We start from the raw sequence: 16,048 nt of genomic DNA on the forward strand, positions 1-16,048 counted from the left end.
GCAGGCTTGGACTGTCTCAGACCCCCTCCCCCGGACTCCTACATCCTACTTCTGTAGGGGTGAGGGACAAACGTCTTCTAGCTACTTCCTGCTGAAACAGGCATCATTTGGGTAAAGGGGCCCCTGGAAGTGTGGGATCCATAGAGCAATGGTCTGGGTCATCCAAGCTGCTGTGACAGAAGTCGGTCACCATATCAGGGCCAAGTTCAGGACGATCTGAAATCTGAAGGCCCCTTGTGAAGTCTTCTCTCAGTTGAGCTGGGCCACATGGCTCCAGTCTAAGTCTCTTTTTCAAGCCCCATGTTGCGCACCACGGAAAATACGTTACCAGAAAAGCATGGTGAGTTTCTTCCTCAGCTTAATATAGAAATAAAAAGCTGGGAACCAGTTGCAGACAGAAAAGTTTATTTGCAAAGGGACCAGGTGAGTGGGGAAAGAACAGGGAAGCAGAAGGTGCCTCTGGAAAGGAGAGAGGGAGAGACACTCGAGTTGTTTTTCCTAAAGATTTATTTATATTTATTGGAAAGGCAGATCAAATTTATGGAGAGGAAAGACAGAGAGAAAGATCTTTCATCTGCTGGTTTCCTCCCCAAATGGTCACAACCGCTAGAGCTCTGCTCATGCAAAGCCAGGAGCTTCTTCCGGGTCTCTTACGCGGGTGCAGGGTCCCAAGGCTTTGGGCTGTCCTCGACTGCTTTCCCAGACCACAAGCAGGGAGCTGGATGGGAGGTGAAGCAGCCAGGACACAAACTGGTACTCATATGGTATCTCAACTGCTTGCAAGGTGAGGATTAACCATTGAGCTGTTGCTCCAGGCCCTAATTTTTTTTATATATATATCATCTCTGTGGACTCTGGAGAAGGAAGAGACCCTCCTGATTATCCCACCTACATTCACATGAGCTCAGTTAGCTTCTATTGACGTCTCGCTCTTGATCTGTGGAAGTGATCAGTACTCATTTGAACATGATGCTGCCCCTGGCCAGGTCTCTCAAATTCCCCACGCTCTGCCCGGTTAGGAAGTTCCATAGGAACCTCATACTCCCAACAGCAAAGTTCACATTTGAACCCAGAACCCACAAGCAGGAAAGCCTGGCACCTGGGCTGGAGCACAGAGCCCGCTCCTCGCACAGGGTCTGGGACGAGTAACAGGAACATGTTCAAGCAGAGCTTCTGCCTTCGACCCTCGAAGGTATGATAAGGCACTAGGCACATCAAACAGGGGCAGAGTCCTCCAGAGGAGTCGAGAAACCTGGCTTGGGCCCCCCGAAAGGCGGGGCCTTCCTTCGGGCCCTTTTTTGTTTGTTTTTTCAGCTATGACAGTGGAAGGGGAAGAGTTACTGGGGTTCCCAGCGATCTTTCCAGCGCTGCCACGGAAAGCCCCTAATCCCGCCGGCTGAGGTGGAGCCTCCGCGGCACCGGCAATAGGGACGCGTCCCCTTTAAGGCGCCAGCTCCCCGGCGGCGGCGGCGGCCGGAAGTGTGGAAGCCCGGCCTGGCGGCGGCGGCGGCGGGCCCGGCCGTGGCGGCCTGTGCGCATGCTCCGTCGCCCGCCCGCCCTAGCCGCTCGCCGCCCGCCCGCCCGACGGAGACGGTGAGGAGGGGGAGGGGTGGGCGCGCGGGCGCGGGGCGGGGTGGGGGCGGGGGGCGGGCGCGGGGGCCGCGCGGCGGCCGGCGAGGGCGGGCGCGCAGGGGGCGGGGGGCTGCTGCCTCCGCGGGCGCCTCCCCACGCCCCGTGCGTGCCGCCGCCGCCGCCGGGGAGCGAGCGGACGTCGCGGCGCCGCGGGGGGGTGGGGGGACGCTGCCGCGGGGGCCGCCCGAGCGGCCGGGCCGCCCCCAAGCGTGGCCGGCCGTCGGCGTGGCTCGGGCTCCGGCCCGGGTGTGAGGGCGGCGGGGCTGAGCAGCCGTGGGCTGTGTGTGCGTGTGTGTGTGTGTTTGTGTGTGAGAGTGACGGGGACCGGCGGCCCCCGACCGAGGGTCCCGGAAGTCCTCGGTCCAAGGGCCAGCAGAGGTCAGGGCGACTCCGGACTGAGATCTAGACGCCCAGGGGATCCCGGGGCGCCCCGGCCCTAGGTGTGGGGATCTGGGTGGGGAGAGGAGGCCTTGGGTCCCGATCAGGGGGAGGGGGAGAGCCTGCCCCGGAGGAGACCCCCCTCGGCAGCGCGATGGGGAATAGGGTGCTAAGGAAGATAGGGTACTAGCTTCCCCGGGGGAGGGCGCGGCCGAGGCCCTGGGGCTATCCTGTCAAGGGGACAGGAGCCTGCTGGTTTTCCGATGACGGGGACACTAGGAAGAGGCTCTCCGAGGGGGAAGTGAGCCAGGCCCGGGTCACCCCCCAGCTGCGGGGGCGGCGGAAGGAAGGCGAGCTGAGCTGCCCGGAGCCGGAGCCAGGGGCTCCTAACGGGCAGCTGGAGGGGGTGGGGGTGGGCCACTGCGGCACGGGAGGGAGCCACCTGTCTTGCTGCGGGCTGAAGGGTGTGGCTAATGAGGGAAAGGAGGTTAGGGTACTCCTGCTTTTGTAAGTGACCCAGGACTGGGCCAGGTGTCTTGGAAGGAGGGGCTGGAGAGAGGAGGGCAGAATGTTTTGACTAGGACCTCCCATCTGAAACAGGCCTGCTGGGCTCTTCAAAGAGCAGGGCCAGAGCCCTGGAGTCGGCCCAAAAGGAGAGGATTTTTTCAAAACCACTTCCTACCACCACCAACAAGGAGGAAAACTTGGAAGTTGCTGCATGAAATGTGTTTTTCCTCCTTGGACAGGCACTATTGAATAATGCTAGCCTTAGGGGGATTTTTCTAATAGTTACCAAAGTGCTTCTGCAGATTGGTTAGTTAAATTCTTGGTTTTTCTCCCACATGACAGCTCTGGGTGTGTTAGCTATGCTTACTGTCTACTGACCTAAGCCATTCTCACATAGTGAGGCGGCTTGAATCCCACTTTGATTTTGCCTTAGGCATGAGTCCCCTGAGTTGATTCTGAAGAACTCCTTTATCCTAATGTCTTCCCCACCACCCAACACCCACATAGGGTTTCTCCATCCTGTGACATACAGGGACTTCCTATGCTCTGGAGACCTCCCGCCGTGTGCTTCTGCGTAATTTCTTGGCTTTGTTACATCCGGATCATGTAGTAAAAGCATGAGAAGGATAAGGGCCGGGCGGGGGAAGCCAAGTTTTGGCTTTTAAGTAGTGAGAAAGTTTTAATCTGAGCATTTCTTGAGACTAAGCACAAGCCACATAAGTTCCAGTGGAGTGTGGAATAAACAAATGATAGCATTAAGGAATTTCAGATTATTTGGCATTTATTGTTTGCAACTACCAGTTGGGTGTTCCTGCAATCATGTGATGTTTATTTTTACTTCCAAGGTAGCATCCTACCATGTTTCAGACATTGTCAAGACACAAAAATGAGTCATCCAAATAGGTCAAATGTCATTTTAGTTTTCTGAAAGCATGTGTGAGCTCATATGCTTGCTTTGAGCACACCTTTAATTTTTTTTGAAATGACAATATACTTTTATTAAAATTGGCATTTTTTGTGCATTCTCTGGCATGACAAAATGGTGTGATTTCACCAGGTATACTTAGAAGTCCCTTCCACAAAACAGCCGGAGGACCCACTCAGTCATCTTGTCCCCAGAGCTTTTGTTGCTAGTAACTAGAGCTGCTTTGCAGTTTACACTCAGCTCCAAGAGATGACCTTGCACTTAGCCTGTGTAGTGTACAGAGCTGGCTTCTAGTTACCTGCTAAGAATATAGTATTTAGCGTAATGAGAGATATTCAAACCAAACCTGCTTCTCTAAAGAATGGATGAATTGCCGTGTTAAAACAGACGTCTGGGGCCCGGCACGGTAGCCTAGTGGCTAAAGGCCTCACCTTGTACGCATTGGGATCCCATGTGGCTACTGGTTCATATGTCGGTGACCCTGCTTCCCATCCAGCTCCCTGCTTGTGGCCTAAGAAAGCAGTCAAGGACGGCCCAGAGCCTTGGGACCCTGCACCCATGTGGGAGACCCAGAAGAGGCTCCAGGCTCCTGGCTTCGGATTGGCTCAGCTCTGGCCATTGTGGCTACTTGGAGAGTGAATCAGCAGTCGGAAGATTTTACTCTTTGTCTCTCCTCTCTGTGTATCTAACTTTCCAATAAAAAAAAATCTTTAAGAAATGACCAACAAACCAGACATCTGTCTGTGACATTGAGCATTATGAATGATTATTATTGTCTTCTCTGATAAACTCTTAGAAGCTTAGAGGAGCATCCAGCACATTCCTTCTGGGTGTCCAGGTGTGGGAGGGATTGGGAGTAAAATAGGAGTTCCTGCTGAGGAAACATTAATCAAGTTAGTCAACCATTTGCTTCAGAATGCCATGGAGAGGACTCAGTCTTAGGGTGGAAGATTGAAATGAACAACGTCCTTCTAATTCTGCTTCTGTAACTTATTAATTTACCCAAGCCACTAATTTAAAATTTAGAACACTTTTTTGAATAATAGTTATGTTAACTCATGAACTCCCAAAAGTTGCTTTAAAAAGGCTTGTATTTCGCATGCAGTAAATTCATGGACTAATTCTTACTCTAAAAAGGTACTTTCAAGAAATTTAGAAATCAGTGGCTTAGGTAAATTAACAGAATATACCAGCCAGAATTAGAAGGATGCCTGTAACTTAAATTTTCCACTCTAAGGATGAGTCCCCTTTGTGATGCTCTGGAGAAGTTATTGACTAACTTCCTGATTAGTATATTCCTCAATAAGAAACTCATTTTATTCCTTACCCTCCCAAACCTTGAAACCAAAGAAAAATGTTTGCTACAGCTGTTCTCACAGTTTATCAGAGGAGATCATTTAAGTTAATTAAACGTGTAATACTAAAAGAACAGTGTTTAACAATATCCAATTCATGGGCCCGGCGGCGTGGCCTAGTGGCTAAAGTCCTTGCCTTGAACACCCTGGGATCCCATATGGGCACCGGTTCTAGCCCTGGCTGCTCCATTTCCCATCCAGCTCCCTGCTTGTGGCCTGGGAAGGCAGTCGAGGATGGCCCAAAGCTTTGGGACCGTGGACCCCTGTGGGAGACCTGGAGGAGGTTCCTGGCTCCCAGCTTCGGATCTGCACAGCACCAGCCATTGCGGCTCACTAGGGGAGTGAATCATCGGACGGAAGATCTTCCTCTCTGTCTCTCCTCCTCTCTGTATATCTGACTTTGTAATAAAAAGTAAATAAATCTTAAAAGAAATATCCAATTCATGTTAACTTGATTTTTGTTCAGATTATTTACTTATTTGAAAGGGTGACAGAGAGACGGATTTCCTCCACAGATGCCCACAGTAGCAGGAGATGGGCCATTATGAAGCCAGGGGCCAGGATCTCCATCTGAGTCTCCCACATATCTGACAGGAGCTCAAGTACATAATATCTGACTTTCCAATAAAAAAAAATAAAATCTTTAAAAAAAGGTCTGGGACAAGGCTTTTGAGTTATTTTATTATTTTGTTTTTTTATTTGAAAAGGCAGATTTTTTGGGGGTTAAGATTTATTTTTATTGGAAAGTCACATATACAGAGAGAAGGAGAGACAGGGAGGAAGATTTTTCCATCCGATGATTCACTCCCTAAGCGACTGCAATGGGGGGAGCTGAGCTGATCCAAAGCCAGGAGTTAGGAGACTGTTCCAGGTCTCCCACGTGGGTGCAGGGTCCCAAGGCTTTGGGCCATCCTCAACTGCTTTCCCAGGCCACAAGCAGGGAGCTGGATCGCAAGTGGAGCAGCTGTGATTAGAACCGGCACCCATATGGGATCTCAGCACGTGCAAGGCAAAGACATTAGCTGATAGGCTGCCACTCCAGGCCCAGGGAAAGATATTCTGTATGCTGTTTCATTCTCAGATGCTACAAAGCCAGGAATAGGCCAGTTGAAGCTAGTAGCCAGAGACTCCATTCAGGTCTCCCGTATGGGTAGCAGGATCCCCAGTACTTGGGCCATCAGTCGCTGCCTCCAGATGCATTAGCAGGAAGCTGCATCGGAAGTGTGAAGTGATTGCGAGTTGAACCAGGCACTCCGTGTGGCAGCCAAGCACCTGCCCTACTCTGAGCTGCATTAAAATCAAGGTGTACCTAGTGCAGGACACTGCTTTCCTCTGCAATTTTCTGAAGGAGGTGTCAGCCAAGGTCATCTTGCTGCTCATTCTGAGACAAAAGGGCATTAGAAAGCCCCTAGGAAAGCAGATGCTGTGGCACAGCTACTTAAAAAAAACCCCAAAGAAGTAATTCCTAGAGATCATATGTAAATTGAAATCAGCTTTCATTAGAGATCTAAGGTACGCAAGCCATCTTACCCTTACCATGAAGTTCAGTTTAGTTAATTTGCAGATTATTATTTCCTTTATTGTAAAGATTTATTTATTTGAAAGTCAGTTATAGAGAGGGTGTGGTCTTCCATCCTCTGGCTTGCTCCCAAAATGGCCACATGCTGGAGCTGGACCAATCCAAAGCCAGGAGCCAGGAGCTTCTTCTGGGTCTCCCACATGTCACAAGAATTTAGGCTGCCCACCTCTGCTTTGCTAGGCCAGAAGCAGGGAGCTGGATGGGAAGGGGAATGGCCGGGACATGAACCGGCACCCATATGGGATGCTAGCACTTAAAGCTGGAGGATTAGCCTGCTGAGCCATGGTGCTGGCCTTGCACCAGTCCTTCTTACTAAGTATTTACACACAACAGAACACTGATGGGGTATCATGAGTGATTGGACAGAATACAGATAGGATTTCTGCTGTCCAGGACCAGTGGGATGGAACTATCAGTGACTAGAATCATTTTTTAGAAAACAAATAAGCAAAACCTGGTTTGTAGTGCATGTCAATTTCTGTGATGTGTGTATTCCTCACATCACTGTCTCAGTCTACCAACTTGATGTCACCAAACTCAGCACTGAGATGAGAGGCGGACAGTCAGTTCTCCAGAGCTTATAGAGTTGGCTCCAGCTCACCACTGGATGAATCACACATACTGAGAGAATCTGCTGCAGCAAGTGAGTACTAAGGCATTCCTGAAAGATGAGAACTTATATCAGCCCCTTCTCATAGTTCTTGTCCTTTTTTTTTTTAAAAAAAAGATTTATTCATTTTATTACAGCCAGATATACACAGAGGAGGAGAGACAGAGAGGAAGATCTTCCGTCCGATGATTCACTCCCCAAGTGAGCCGCAACGGGCCGGTGCGCGCCGATCCAAAGCCGGGAACCTGGAACCTCCTTCGGGTCTCCCACATGCGGGTGCAGTGTCCCAATACATTGGGCCGTCCTCGACTGCTTTCCCAGGCCACAAGCAGGGAGCTGGATGGGAAGTGGAGCTGCAGGGATTAGAACCAGCACCCATATGGGATCCTGGGGCTTTTAAGGCGAGGACTTTAGCCGCTAGGCCATGCCGCCGGGCCCATAGTTCTTGTCCTTTTCAGAGGGTCGTGACCTTCGGGGTAGAGGTGGTAGTTGTTGCCTTGACATTGCTTTCCTGTGGTTGCCATCTTTTCAAATCAGGTGAAGTTACCAGTGCTTCTTATTTCTGACAGCAGTCCCCTCTGTTTGACTTCATGTGAAAGATGGCTAATGCGGAAGTGAGTGTCCCAGTGGGGGATGTGGTTGTGGTACCCACCGAAGGAAATGAGGGAGAGAACCCTGAAGACACTAAAACCCAGGTGATCTTGCAGTTGCAACCTGTGCAGCAAGGGTAAGTGGCTAGAATATTTGGATTTCCTGAAAAACTCAGGGAGGGTGTTTTTGTTTTTTTAAAAGATTGATTGATTTGAAAGTGTAAGAGACAGAGGGAGAGGGATCTTCTATTCACTGTTTACGCCCCATATGGCCACAGCAATTCTCCATCTGGGCTCACTTGGGTGGCAGGAACTCAGGTACTTCAACTATCATCCACTGCTCCCAAATGTGATGGCAGGGGGCCCAACTGGAAGCAGAGTAACTGGGCCTCAGGCCGGGCCTCAGGCTAGTGCTCCAGTGTGGGCTGCAGGCAGCCTAGCTTGCCAGCTATGCCATAAAGCCCTTCCCTGCTTTCTGTTTTTCTTTATTCTTTTCTTTTTTCTTCTCCTTCTTTCCCCCCTCCCTTCTTTCCTTCCTCCCTCCCTCCCTTCTTTTCTTTATTATTTTTTTTAATTATTAATTTGAAAGGCAGAGTGAGAGAGAATCTTGCATCTGCTGGCTCATTCCCCAAATGGCTGCAACTGCCAGGGCTGGACCAGACCAAAGCCAGGAGCCAGAAAGCTCTTCCAGGTTTCCCACAGGTATGAAAGAGACTCGAGTGCCTGAGTTATCGTCTGCTGCTTCCGGGCACTTAAGCAGGGGGCTGGATTGAAAGTGGACTAGCCAGGATCTGGAAGGACGCTCTGATCTGGGATGCCAGCATTCCAAACAGTGACTTGACCTTTTGTACTACAACATGAAGTGTTGGAAGAAATACATAGCACATTGGTTCTTAACATTATAGGATTTGCAGTTTAGTTGTAAAAATAAACAAAATACAGGGGCTGGCATTGTGGTTTAGTGAGTAAAGCCTTTGCGTGCAACACTGGCATCTCCCAGTGTTTGAGTGCTGGTTTGAGTCCCAACTGCTGCAGTCACAATCCCTGTTAATGTGCTTTGGAAAGCAGCAGAAAATGGTTCAGGTCCTTGGCACCTGCACCCCTGGCTACTGGCTTCAATCCTGCCCAGTCTTAGCTGCTATAGCCATTTGGGGAGGGAACTATTGGATGGAAGATCACTGTCTCCCTCTCTCCCTCTCTTTGTAACTACTTTTCGAATAAATAAAGATTTCAAAAAGTACATAAGTGAGGGAGGATTGAAAAAAAGTTTGTGGGAATAAGTGTTTGGTGCAGCTGTTAAGATGCTATTTGAAATGTCCATTCTTTATTGGGGTTCCTGGGTTCAAGTCCTGGCTCCATTGCTGATTCTAGCTGCCTTGCTGGAAGGCAGCAGATGGTGGTCACGTGAACAGGTCCCTGCCACCCTGCGGGAGACTTGGATTGAGTTCTTGGCTCCTGGCTGTTGCTACGGCACAGTCCCAGCTGTTGCAGGTATTTGGGGAGTGAATCGGTCAGTAGGAGACCTTTTGCCGTCTCTGTCTATGTTCACTTCACATGAATTAGTAAAAAGATGATATGCAGTTTTTGTTTACTTTTTGAAGCTCTCTCATATGTAAATAGAGATTACCTGTATGGCAAAAATCTGAGAAATGCTGAAGCACTTAGGAAATGCTTTGTAGTTCCCAGGAACACTGATTTTGGAAGAATTGTATTTAAAAGGCAGAATAACAGGGAGAGCAGGAAAAAGAGAGAGAGAATGCAATATCTTTTATCCAGATGCCTGCAGTTGCTGGGGTTGGGTCAGGTCAAGATCCATCCTGGTCTCTCACAGGCGTGACAGGGATCCAAGTGCTTAGCCCATCATCTGCTGTTTCCCGAGGTGTACAGAAACAGGAGGCTGGATGGGAAAGGCTGGCGGGCCTCAGTTCCAGGCAGGTGTTCCAGCAGTGGCTTAACCTGTGTGTCACAACTTGCTCCAGTAATTTCTTTTAAAATTTTTATTTATTGGGCCCGGCGGCGTGGCCTAGCGGCTAAAGTCCTCGCCTTGAAAGCCCCGGGATCCCATATGGGCGCCGGTTCTAATCCCGGCAGCTCTACTTCCCATCCAGCTCCCTGCTTGTGGCCTGGGAAAGCAGTTGAGGACGGCCCAATGCACTGGGACCCTGCACCCGCGTGGGAGACCCGGAAGAGGTTCCTGGTCCCGGCATCGGATTGGCGCGTACCGACCCGTTGCGGCTCACTTGGGGAGTGAAACATCGGATGGAAGATCTTCCTCTCTGTCTCTCCTCCTCTGTATATCCGGCTTTCCAATAATAATAAAATCTTTAAAAAAAATTTTTTTAATTTATTTCCAAAGCAGACAAACAGAGGCAGATACTCAAAACTAGACAGAGATGAGAAATTCTGTCTGCTGGTCCATTCCCTGTGCCCATGATGGCCAGGACTGGGCTAGCTGAAACCAGGAACCATGGACTCAATCCAGGTCTCCCACATGATTGGCAGGAACCCAATTTACTTCAGCCATCACTTGCTGTCTGCCTAGGTTTTTTTTGGTAGTAAGCTGTACCCTCTGATAGGAAATGTGGGCATCTTGTTCTTTTCTTTTAAAGATTTTTTTTTTATATTAGAAAGGCAAATTATAGAGAGAAGGAGAGACAGAAAGGTCTTCCATCCGCTGGTTCACTCCCTTTTACTCCCGCTTTCTGTGTAACTCTGCTTTTCAAAAAAGTATCTTTTAAAAAATAAATAAATAAATGGCTGCAATGGCCAAGGCTGGGCCAGGTTGAAGTCAGAATCCAGGAGCTTCCTTCCTCTGAGTCTCCCACATGGAGACTTGGGCCATCCTGTACTGCTTTCCCACCTGCTTTAGCAGGAAGCAGCTTCTTCTTCTTTTTTTTTTTTTTGTTTAAGATTTATTTATTTATTTTAAATCTTAATTTTTATTGGAAAGTTAGATTTATATAGAGAGAGGAGGACAGAGAGGAAGATCTCCCATCCAATGATTCACTCCCCAAGTGGCCGCAATGGCTGAAGCTATGCCAATCCGAAGCCAGGAGCCTGGAAGCCCCTCTGGGTCTCCCATGCTGGTGCAAGATCCCAAGGCTTTGAGCTGTCCTCGACTGCTTTCCCAGGCCACAAGCAGGGAGCTGGATGGGACTGGGGCCTCTGGGATATGAACCGGTGCCCATATCGGATCCTGGCACATGTAAGGCGAGGACTTTAACCACCTGTCTACCGTGCCGGGCCTCTTTGGGGTTATTTTAGACATTGTGAATTCACATAGTCTAGTGGGATATCCAAATGTATTTATCTATCCAGCTAACCTGTATCCTGTGTGAAATTCAGAGGGGAGTTATGTTCTAGAGGTGTGTCACTTGAAGATAGACAATTATGTGAAGATTATTCAGGGAGTGCTTTTAAATAATTAAATAAGGTGCAAAATCGGCACATTTGGCTATTACAGAAATTAAAGAATGTCAGTGGGGCAGGCATTTAGCCTGGAAGTTAAAAGATCCTTACGTCCTGTTTTGAAACACCTGCTTGACCTAGTCTTGGCCATTGTGGCATTTGAAATGTGAACCAGCAGGCAGAAGTGCTCTCTCATGCTGTCTCTCTCTGTCTCAAGTAAGATAAAACAAAACAGAGAGAAGTCACAGTGTATCATGTTAGGTTAAGAGTCCATCCATACATAATGGACACATTTAGAGAATCCGTGATGTGTAACCTTCCCTAAATGGTGCTAGTTAATATCTAGTTACTTGGAGTGTAATTTCTCTATCACCTCTCTTTTGTTTTGAAAGGCAGAGAAAAAGAGACAGGGAGTGATCCTCTATCAGTTCACTTCCAATGCCTGTGGTAGCAGGCCTCGGCCCAGCTGCAGCTAAGAGCCTTGACTTCGCTCTAGGTCTCCCACATGAGAGACTGAAAGGGGCTCAAGCATTTGAGCCATATTACTTTCCAGGGTGTGCATTAAGAGGAAGCTGGAATTGGAAGCAAAACAGGGACCCCCAAACCAGACTCTCTTAGCGAATGTGGATGTTCTAAGCAGTGTTTCAACTGCTGTGCTAAATGTACACTCCCTCTATTACTTTTTTCTGCACTAGGCTTTGCTCATGTCAATAGTTTTGTTATTGTGCCTTAGTAAATGCTAAAGTATTTTTTTAAAGTGCTGGAATTTGGATTCCAGCAAACATCAACTAGCATGATCAACATGTCTTCAACTGTCAGCGGTACTAATATTTAGTCTTGTGAAGTCAGATCCCTGGTGTAAAACTTACTATGTTACCAGCATTGAAAGTTACAAATGGAAAAGTCTGATGAAATGTTGTAGCAAGAACTACTTTCTTTTGTGTTGAAGAGAGTTATTCTTTTCTAAGACAGGCTGTTAAACAGACCTGGGCAGCCTGAAGCTTAAATACAGCAGCAAACTATCTACTCAAAGCACTGATACAGATTGTAAAGTATATTATTTGTTTTGAGATAGATTAAAACAAATTTTAACCCCATGCTGTGAATATTAATTTTTTCATGATTTATGTAGTTTGTTTATCGATGGACACTTTTACAACAGGATTTATGAAGCTGGGTCGGAAAACAACACGGCAGTTGTAGCAGTAGAAACGCACACGATACACAAAATTGAAGAAGGGATTGGTAAGCCTCTTTGTTACTCTGGTACCTCTGACCTTAGCCTCTGTGTGCTTTCCATTTCCCCCCACCCAGTATGCCTTGCCAGTAGCACAGCCATCAGTTGGATAGTAGCATATTGAGGGACACCAGTGACTAAGATAGTTTAGTAACAGCTTACTAGAGTAGCTAAAAAGATTTTTTTTTGTCTATAAAAATGCCAAAAAGATTGGAGCTTGAGGGTTGATTTCTGTCATTGGAAAAGTTGTTGATGAAGACTGTTGAGTTACTGACTAGTAGACAGACAGTAAGAAGAAACTTTGGAATTTAACAAACTTGACAGAATTCTGCTTTCTTACTTCTTAGCTTGTGTGCTTGGGAGTCTCTTTATCTTTCGCAGGGTCATCCACTTATATATAACATAAGAGATAACCACGCCTTCACAGGATTATTTTAAGAAAAAAGATTAAGTGTGTAAAAGTATGTAGTGGCTTCTGGTGCATAGTGGGAGCTTGGTAAGAGCTAGCAGTGATACCAGACTAGCAGAGAATTCCTCAACAGGACCAGCAAGAGTGAACTGTTACCCCACAGAGCATCCAGGAGGCCAGAAACTTGAATTTAAGCTTTAGGGAAGTGATTCTGGGTAAATAACTGATTTCCTGCCTTTCCCCATTTTTAGATGCCAGCACTATAGAAGCAAATGAGGATATGGAAATTGCTTATCCCATAACTTGTGGGGAGAGCAAAGCCATCCTTCTTTGGAAGAAGTTTGTATGTCCTGGAATAAATGTGAAGTGTGTCAAGGTAATTGTCTTTTTATTTTTTCTATTTAACAGAATCACTTACTAATTTTAAAGACAGACCTGGTAGGAGAACTTTGGGGTTGCCCCTGCTAGACTGCACCTGCTGGGCTGGTTACAGTGAGAGAGAAATCTTCCATTTGCTGGTTCACTCCCCAAATGGCCCCAGTGAGGGATGGGTCAGGCCAGAATTTGGAACATGGAATGCCACCTTGTCTCCCACGTGGGTGGCAGGAGCCTAAGCACTTGGGTCATTTTCTGCTGTTCAGGCAGCACTGGCAAGGTGCTAGATGAGAACTGAAGCAGCTGGAATTTGGATTTCATATAGGATGCCAGCATCCCAGATTGTGGCTTAACCTGCTGTCATGACAGCACTACCTGACTTGGATTTAAGTCTCACTGAGTATAAAACCTGTAAGAGAGAACTTACTTGTTTGCTAGTTTTTCCTCAGCAAGTATATGGTGCTTGATATATAGTAAAGGATCAACATTTTTTGAATCAATGGGATTCAATCTGTCACTGCACTAGCTAGATGATCTTAAATAAGTTATTCAATACAACAGATCTCATTTGCTAAAATAGAAATAATTGTATATTATTCTACTATGTAAGACTGCTAGATTAAATACTGTATGTGAAATGTCTTACACTGGTGTGCATGGTCGTAGTTTATTTGAAAATGTTATGGACCAATGGGTGGTGGAAGGGTGCCTGCCACGCTACGACAGGTACCATGCGGACTGGGGCTGTGCATTGCACAGGGAGGGGAGTCTGGGGACAGGGCCACTAGGGCTTGTTTGACATGTGAGGACTATTGTACCAGCAGGTAATTTGGGGAGATGAAATGGATGAATCGAATGGGGCAAATTGGAGGACTTCCCTGGGTCAGACCAAGACATGTGGAGGTGCTCACAGAAGCTGGGGCTGGGAGGCCAGGCGCTGTCACAGCACCTGCCTGTGCTTGCGAGGGCTGTGTTTGAGGGCAGGCATAGTAGGGTTTGTTGGAGTTGACCCGAGTAGGCCACAGCATCCATGCACACATATGCCAAAGCCAGGGCTGGGGGTGGACTATACCTGGCTTGGGGCTACACCTAAAAGTTTGGCTGCTGGCACACCTAAAAGTTGGGATCAGGAATAGGCTGGGCTGTGCTGGGCTAGGCCACAATGTCTTCTGGCTAGAGTTGGAACTGGGGATGGGCTGGACTGGACTGCGTTGCAGCACCCACCAGTGCATATAAGAACTGAGCAAGGGGAAGGATAGGACTGTACTAGGCTGCAGCATCCATTGGGCAAATGCTGGGCTAGGAACAGACCTGGTAGAAGAACTGTGGGGTTGCCCCTGCTAGGCTCACCTGCTGGCACATGCGAGATTAGAACTGGAGGCAGTTTGGGCCAGGCTAGGCTGCACATCTGTAAGAACATGTGAACCAGGACAGGGGAAGCTAGGCTGGGATAGACTGTAGCCCCCACCAGCTCACATGAGATCTGGGTTTGGGGACAGGTCTTGCTGGGCTAAGAGCGTTTACTGATGAGTGTTGGGGCTGAGGGTGGGCTAAAACTGGGTGGGCTAAAGCATCTACCTGCATATGTGAGAACTAGGGCTGGGGGCTGGCCTGGCAGGGATTCTTTGGGGTTGGCTGACTAGGCCACAGCACTTACCTGTGCAAGAGAGAGCTAGGACTGGGGGCAGACCAGGGCCTGATTTGGCTGCAGCACCCACTGGCGTGTGCTGAGAGTGGGCCTGGTGGGGGTTCTTAGGGCTGTTCCAGCTAGGTTGTAGCACTTACCAATTTGTGAGAATCAGAGCTGGGGGTAGGAGTAACCAGCCAGCTACTCTCACTGGGATGTGGGTTTCCTGGCACATGGGGCAGGCTAAGCCAGATCCTGTACCAGCTGTGCACATGAGAGCCAGTTTTGAGAACTTCTCAGGTGAGATTTTTTAGGGGATTCCCCAGCTGGAACAATGTACTCCATTCCTGACTGCAGAGAAATCACAGGCATGTAGTATTGGGAGGGCACATTTAACAGAGAGAAGGAGATACAGAAAGATCCTCCATCTGCTGGTTTACTTCCCAAGTAGCTATAATGGCCAGAGATGAGTCCATCTGAAGCCAAGAGCCAGGAACCTCCTCCGGGTCTCCTATGCAGGTTCAGGATACCAGGGCTTTGGGCCATCTTCCGCTGCCTTCCCAGGCTATAAACAGGGAGCTGGATGGGAAATTGGGCAGCTGGGACTCAAACCGGTGCCTATATGGGATCCCAGATGTGCAAGGCAAGTATTTAGCCACCAGTCCATCATGCCGGGCCCTGCCAAAACACATGTTGTGGTACTGGACCACCTCAGTTGATGTGTCCATGCAATAGAGAACATATCCAGATACACACAAAAGGCAAGATAGCCAACTCATTTAAGCCGAAAGAGGACCTCGAATACTTGTTCAAAGGAAAGGACAAGTTGAACAGCATTCTTGGCCAGATTTTACAGCATGCATCTTGGTGTATGGACACATTGAGATGGACATGGACATCCAACAGCCCTTAAAGTATCTCACTTCTGGTACAAAACAACTTGTCAGAACAATGAAGACCACTCAGGTGACACTCTTAGAACATTCTCCCTCTCATTGGAGTCTCTAAGGCAACGTCAGATGGTCATCTCTGACTCCATGAGCAGATATAGACAGCATGGAGTGGTGCATTTCATTTCCTCTCTGCTACCCTCACCTGCCTACAGACACAGGAGGGGAAGATGAAACATTTTACCCTCACCTTTGGAATTGGAGACTCACTTGGATCTCAACTCCCTCACCTTTGTTAATACTAGAAAAAAAATTTTTAAGCCATGGCATGATGATTCAGTTGGCTAATCCTTCCCACTGCAAACTCTGGGATTCCATAAGGGCACCGCCATTCATGTCCTGACTGCTCCACTTCCCCATTTCCCTGCTTGTTTGGCCTGGGAAAGCAGTGAAGGATGGCCTGCAACTGCACTTGCATGGGAGACCCAGAGGGATCTCCAGGCTCCTGGCTTTGCACGGCTCAGCT

At 48.4% G+C, this 16,048-nt stretch overlaps 1 protein-coding gene across 8 annotated transcripts in view; it reads left to right on the plus strand.

Moving 5' to 3' along the window:
- The first annotated feature begins 1,469 nt into the window (after positions 1 to 1,469).
- The window catches only part of GMEB1 (glucocorticoid modulatory element binding protein 1), a 37,035-nt gene continuing 22,456 nt past the window's right edge, over positions 1,470 to 16,048 (plus strand). Inside the window, exons 1-5 of one of the 8 annotated variants that reach the window (XM_058677776.1) lie at positions 1,996 to 2,010; positions 6,918 to 7,019; positions 7,556 to 7,713; positions 12,117 to 12,229; positions 12,882 to 13,006. In XM_058677776.1, the coding sequence (XP_058533759.1) occupies positions 7,586 to 7,713; positions 12,117 to 12,229; positions 12,882 to 13,006 (366 nt within the window). In that variant the 5' untranslated portion in view covers positions 1,996 to 2,010; positions 6,918 to 7,019; positions 7,556 to 7,585. Of the gene's footprint in view, positions 1,594 to 1,995; positions 2,011 to 5,854; positions 6,310 to 6,598; positions 7,020 to 7,555; positions 7,714 to 12,116; positions 12,230 to 12,881; positions 13,007 to 16,048 lie in introns of those variants that run through there. The other 7 variants (XM_058677781.1, XM_058677784.1, XM_058677798.1 and 4 more) reach the window with 7 other exon arrangements.

This window comes from Ochotona princeps, chromosome 2 (genome assembly GCF_030435755.1).
Source record: "Ochotona princeps isolate mOchPri1 chromosome 2, mOchPri1.hap1, whole genome shotgun sequence".
Taxonomy (NCBI): Eukaryota; Metazoa; Chordata; class Mammalia; order Lagomorpha; family Ochotonidae; genus Ochotona; species Ochotona princeps.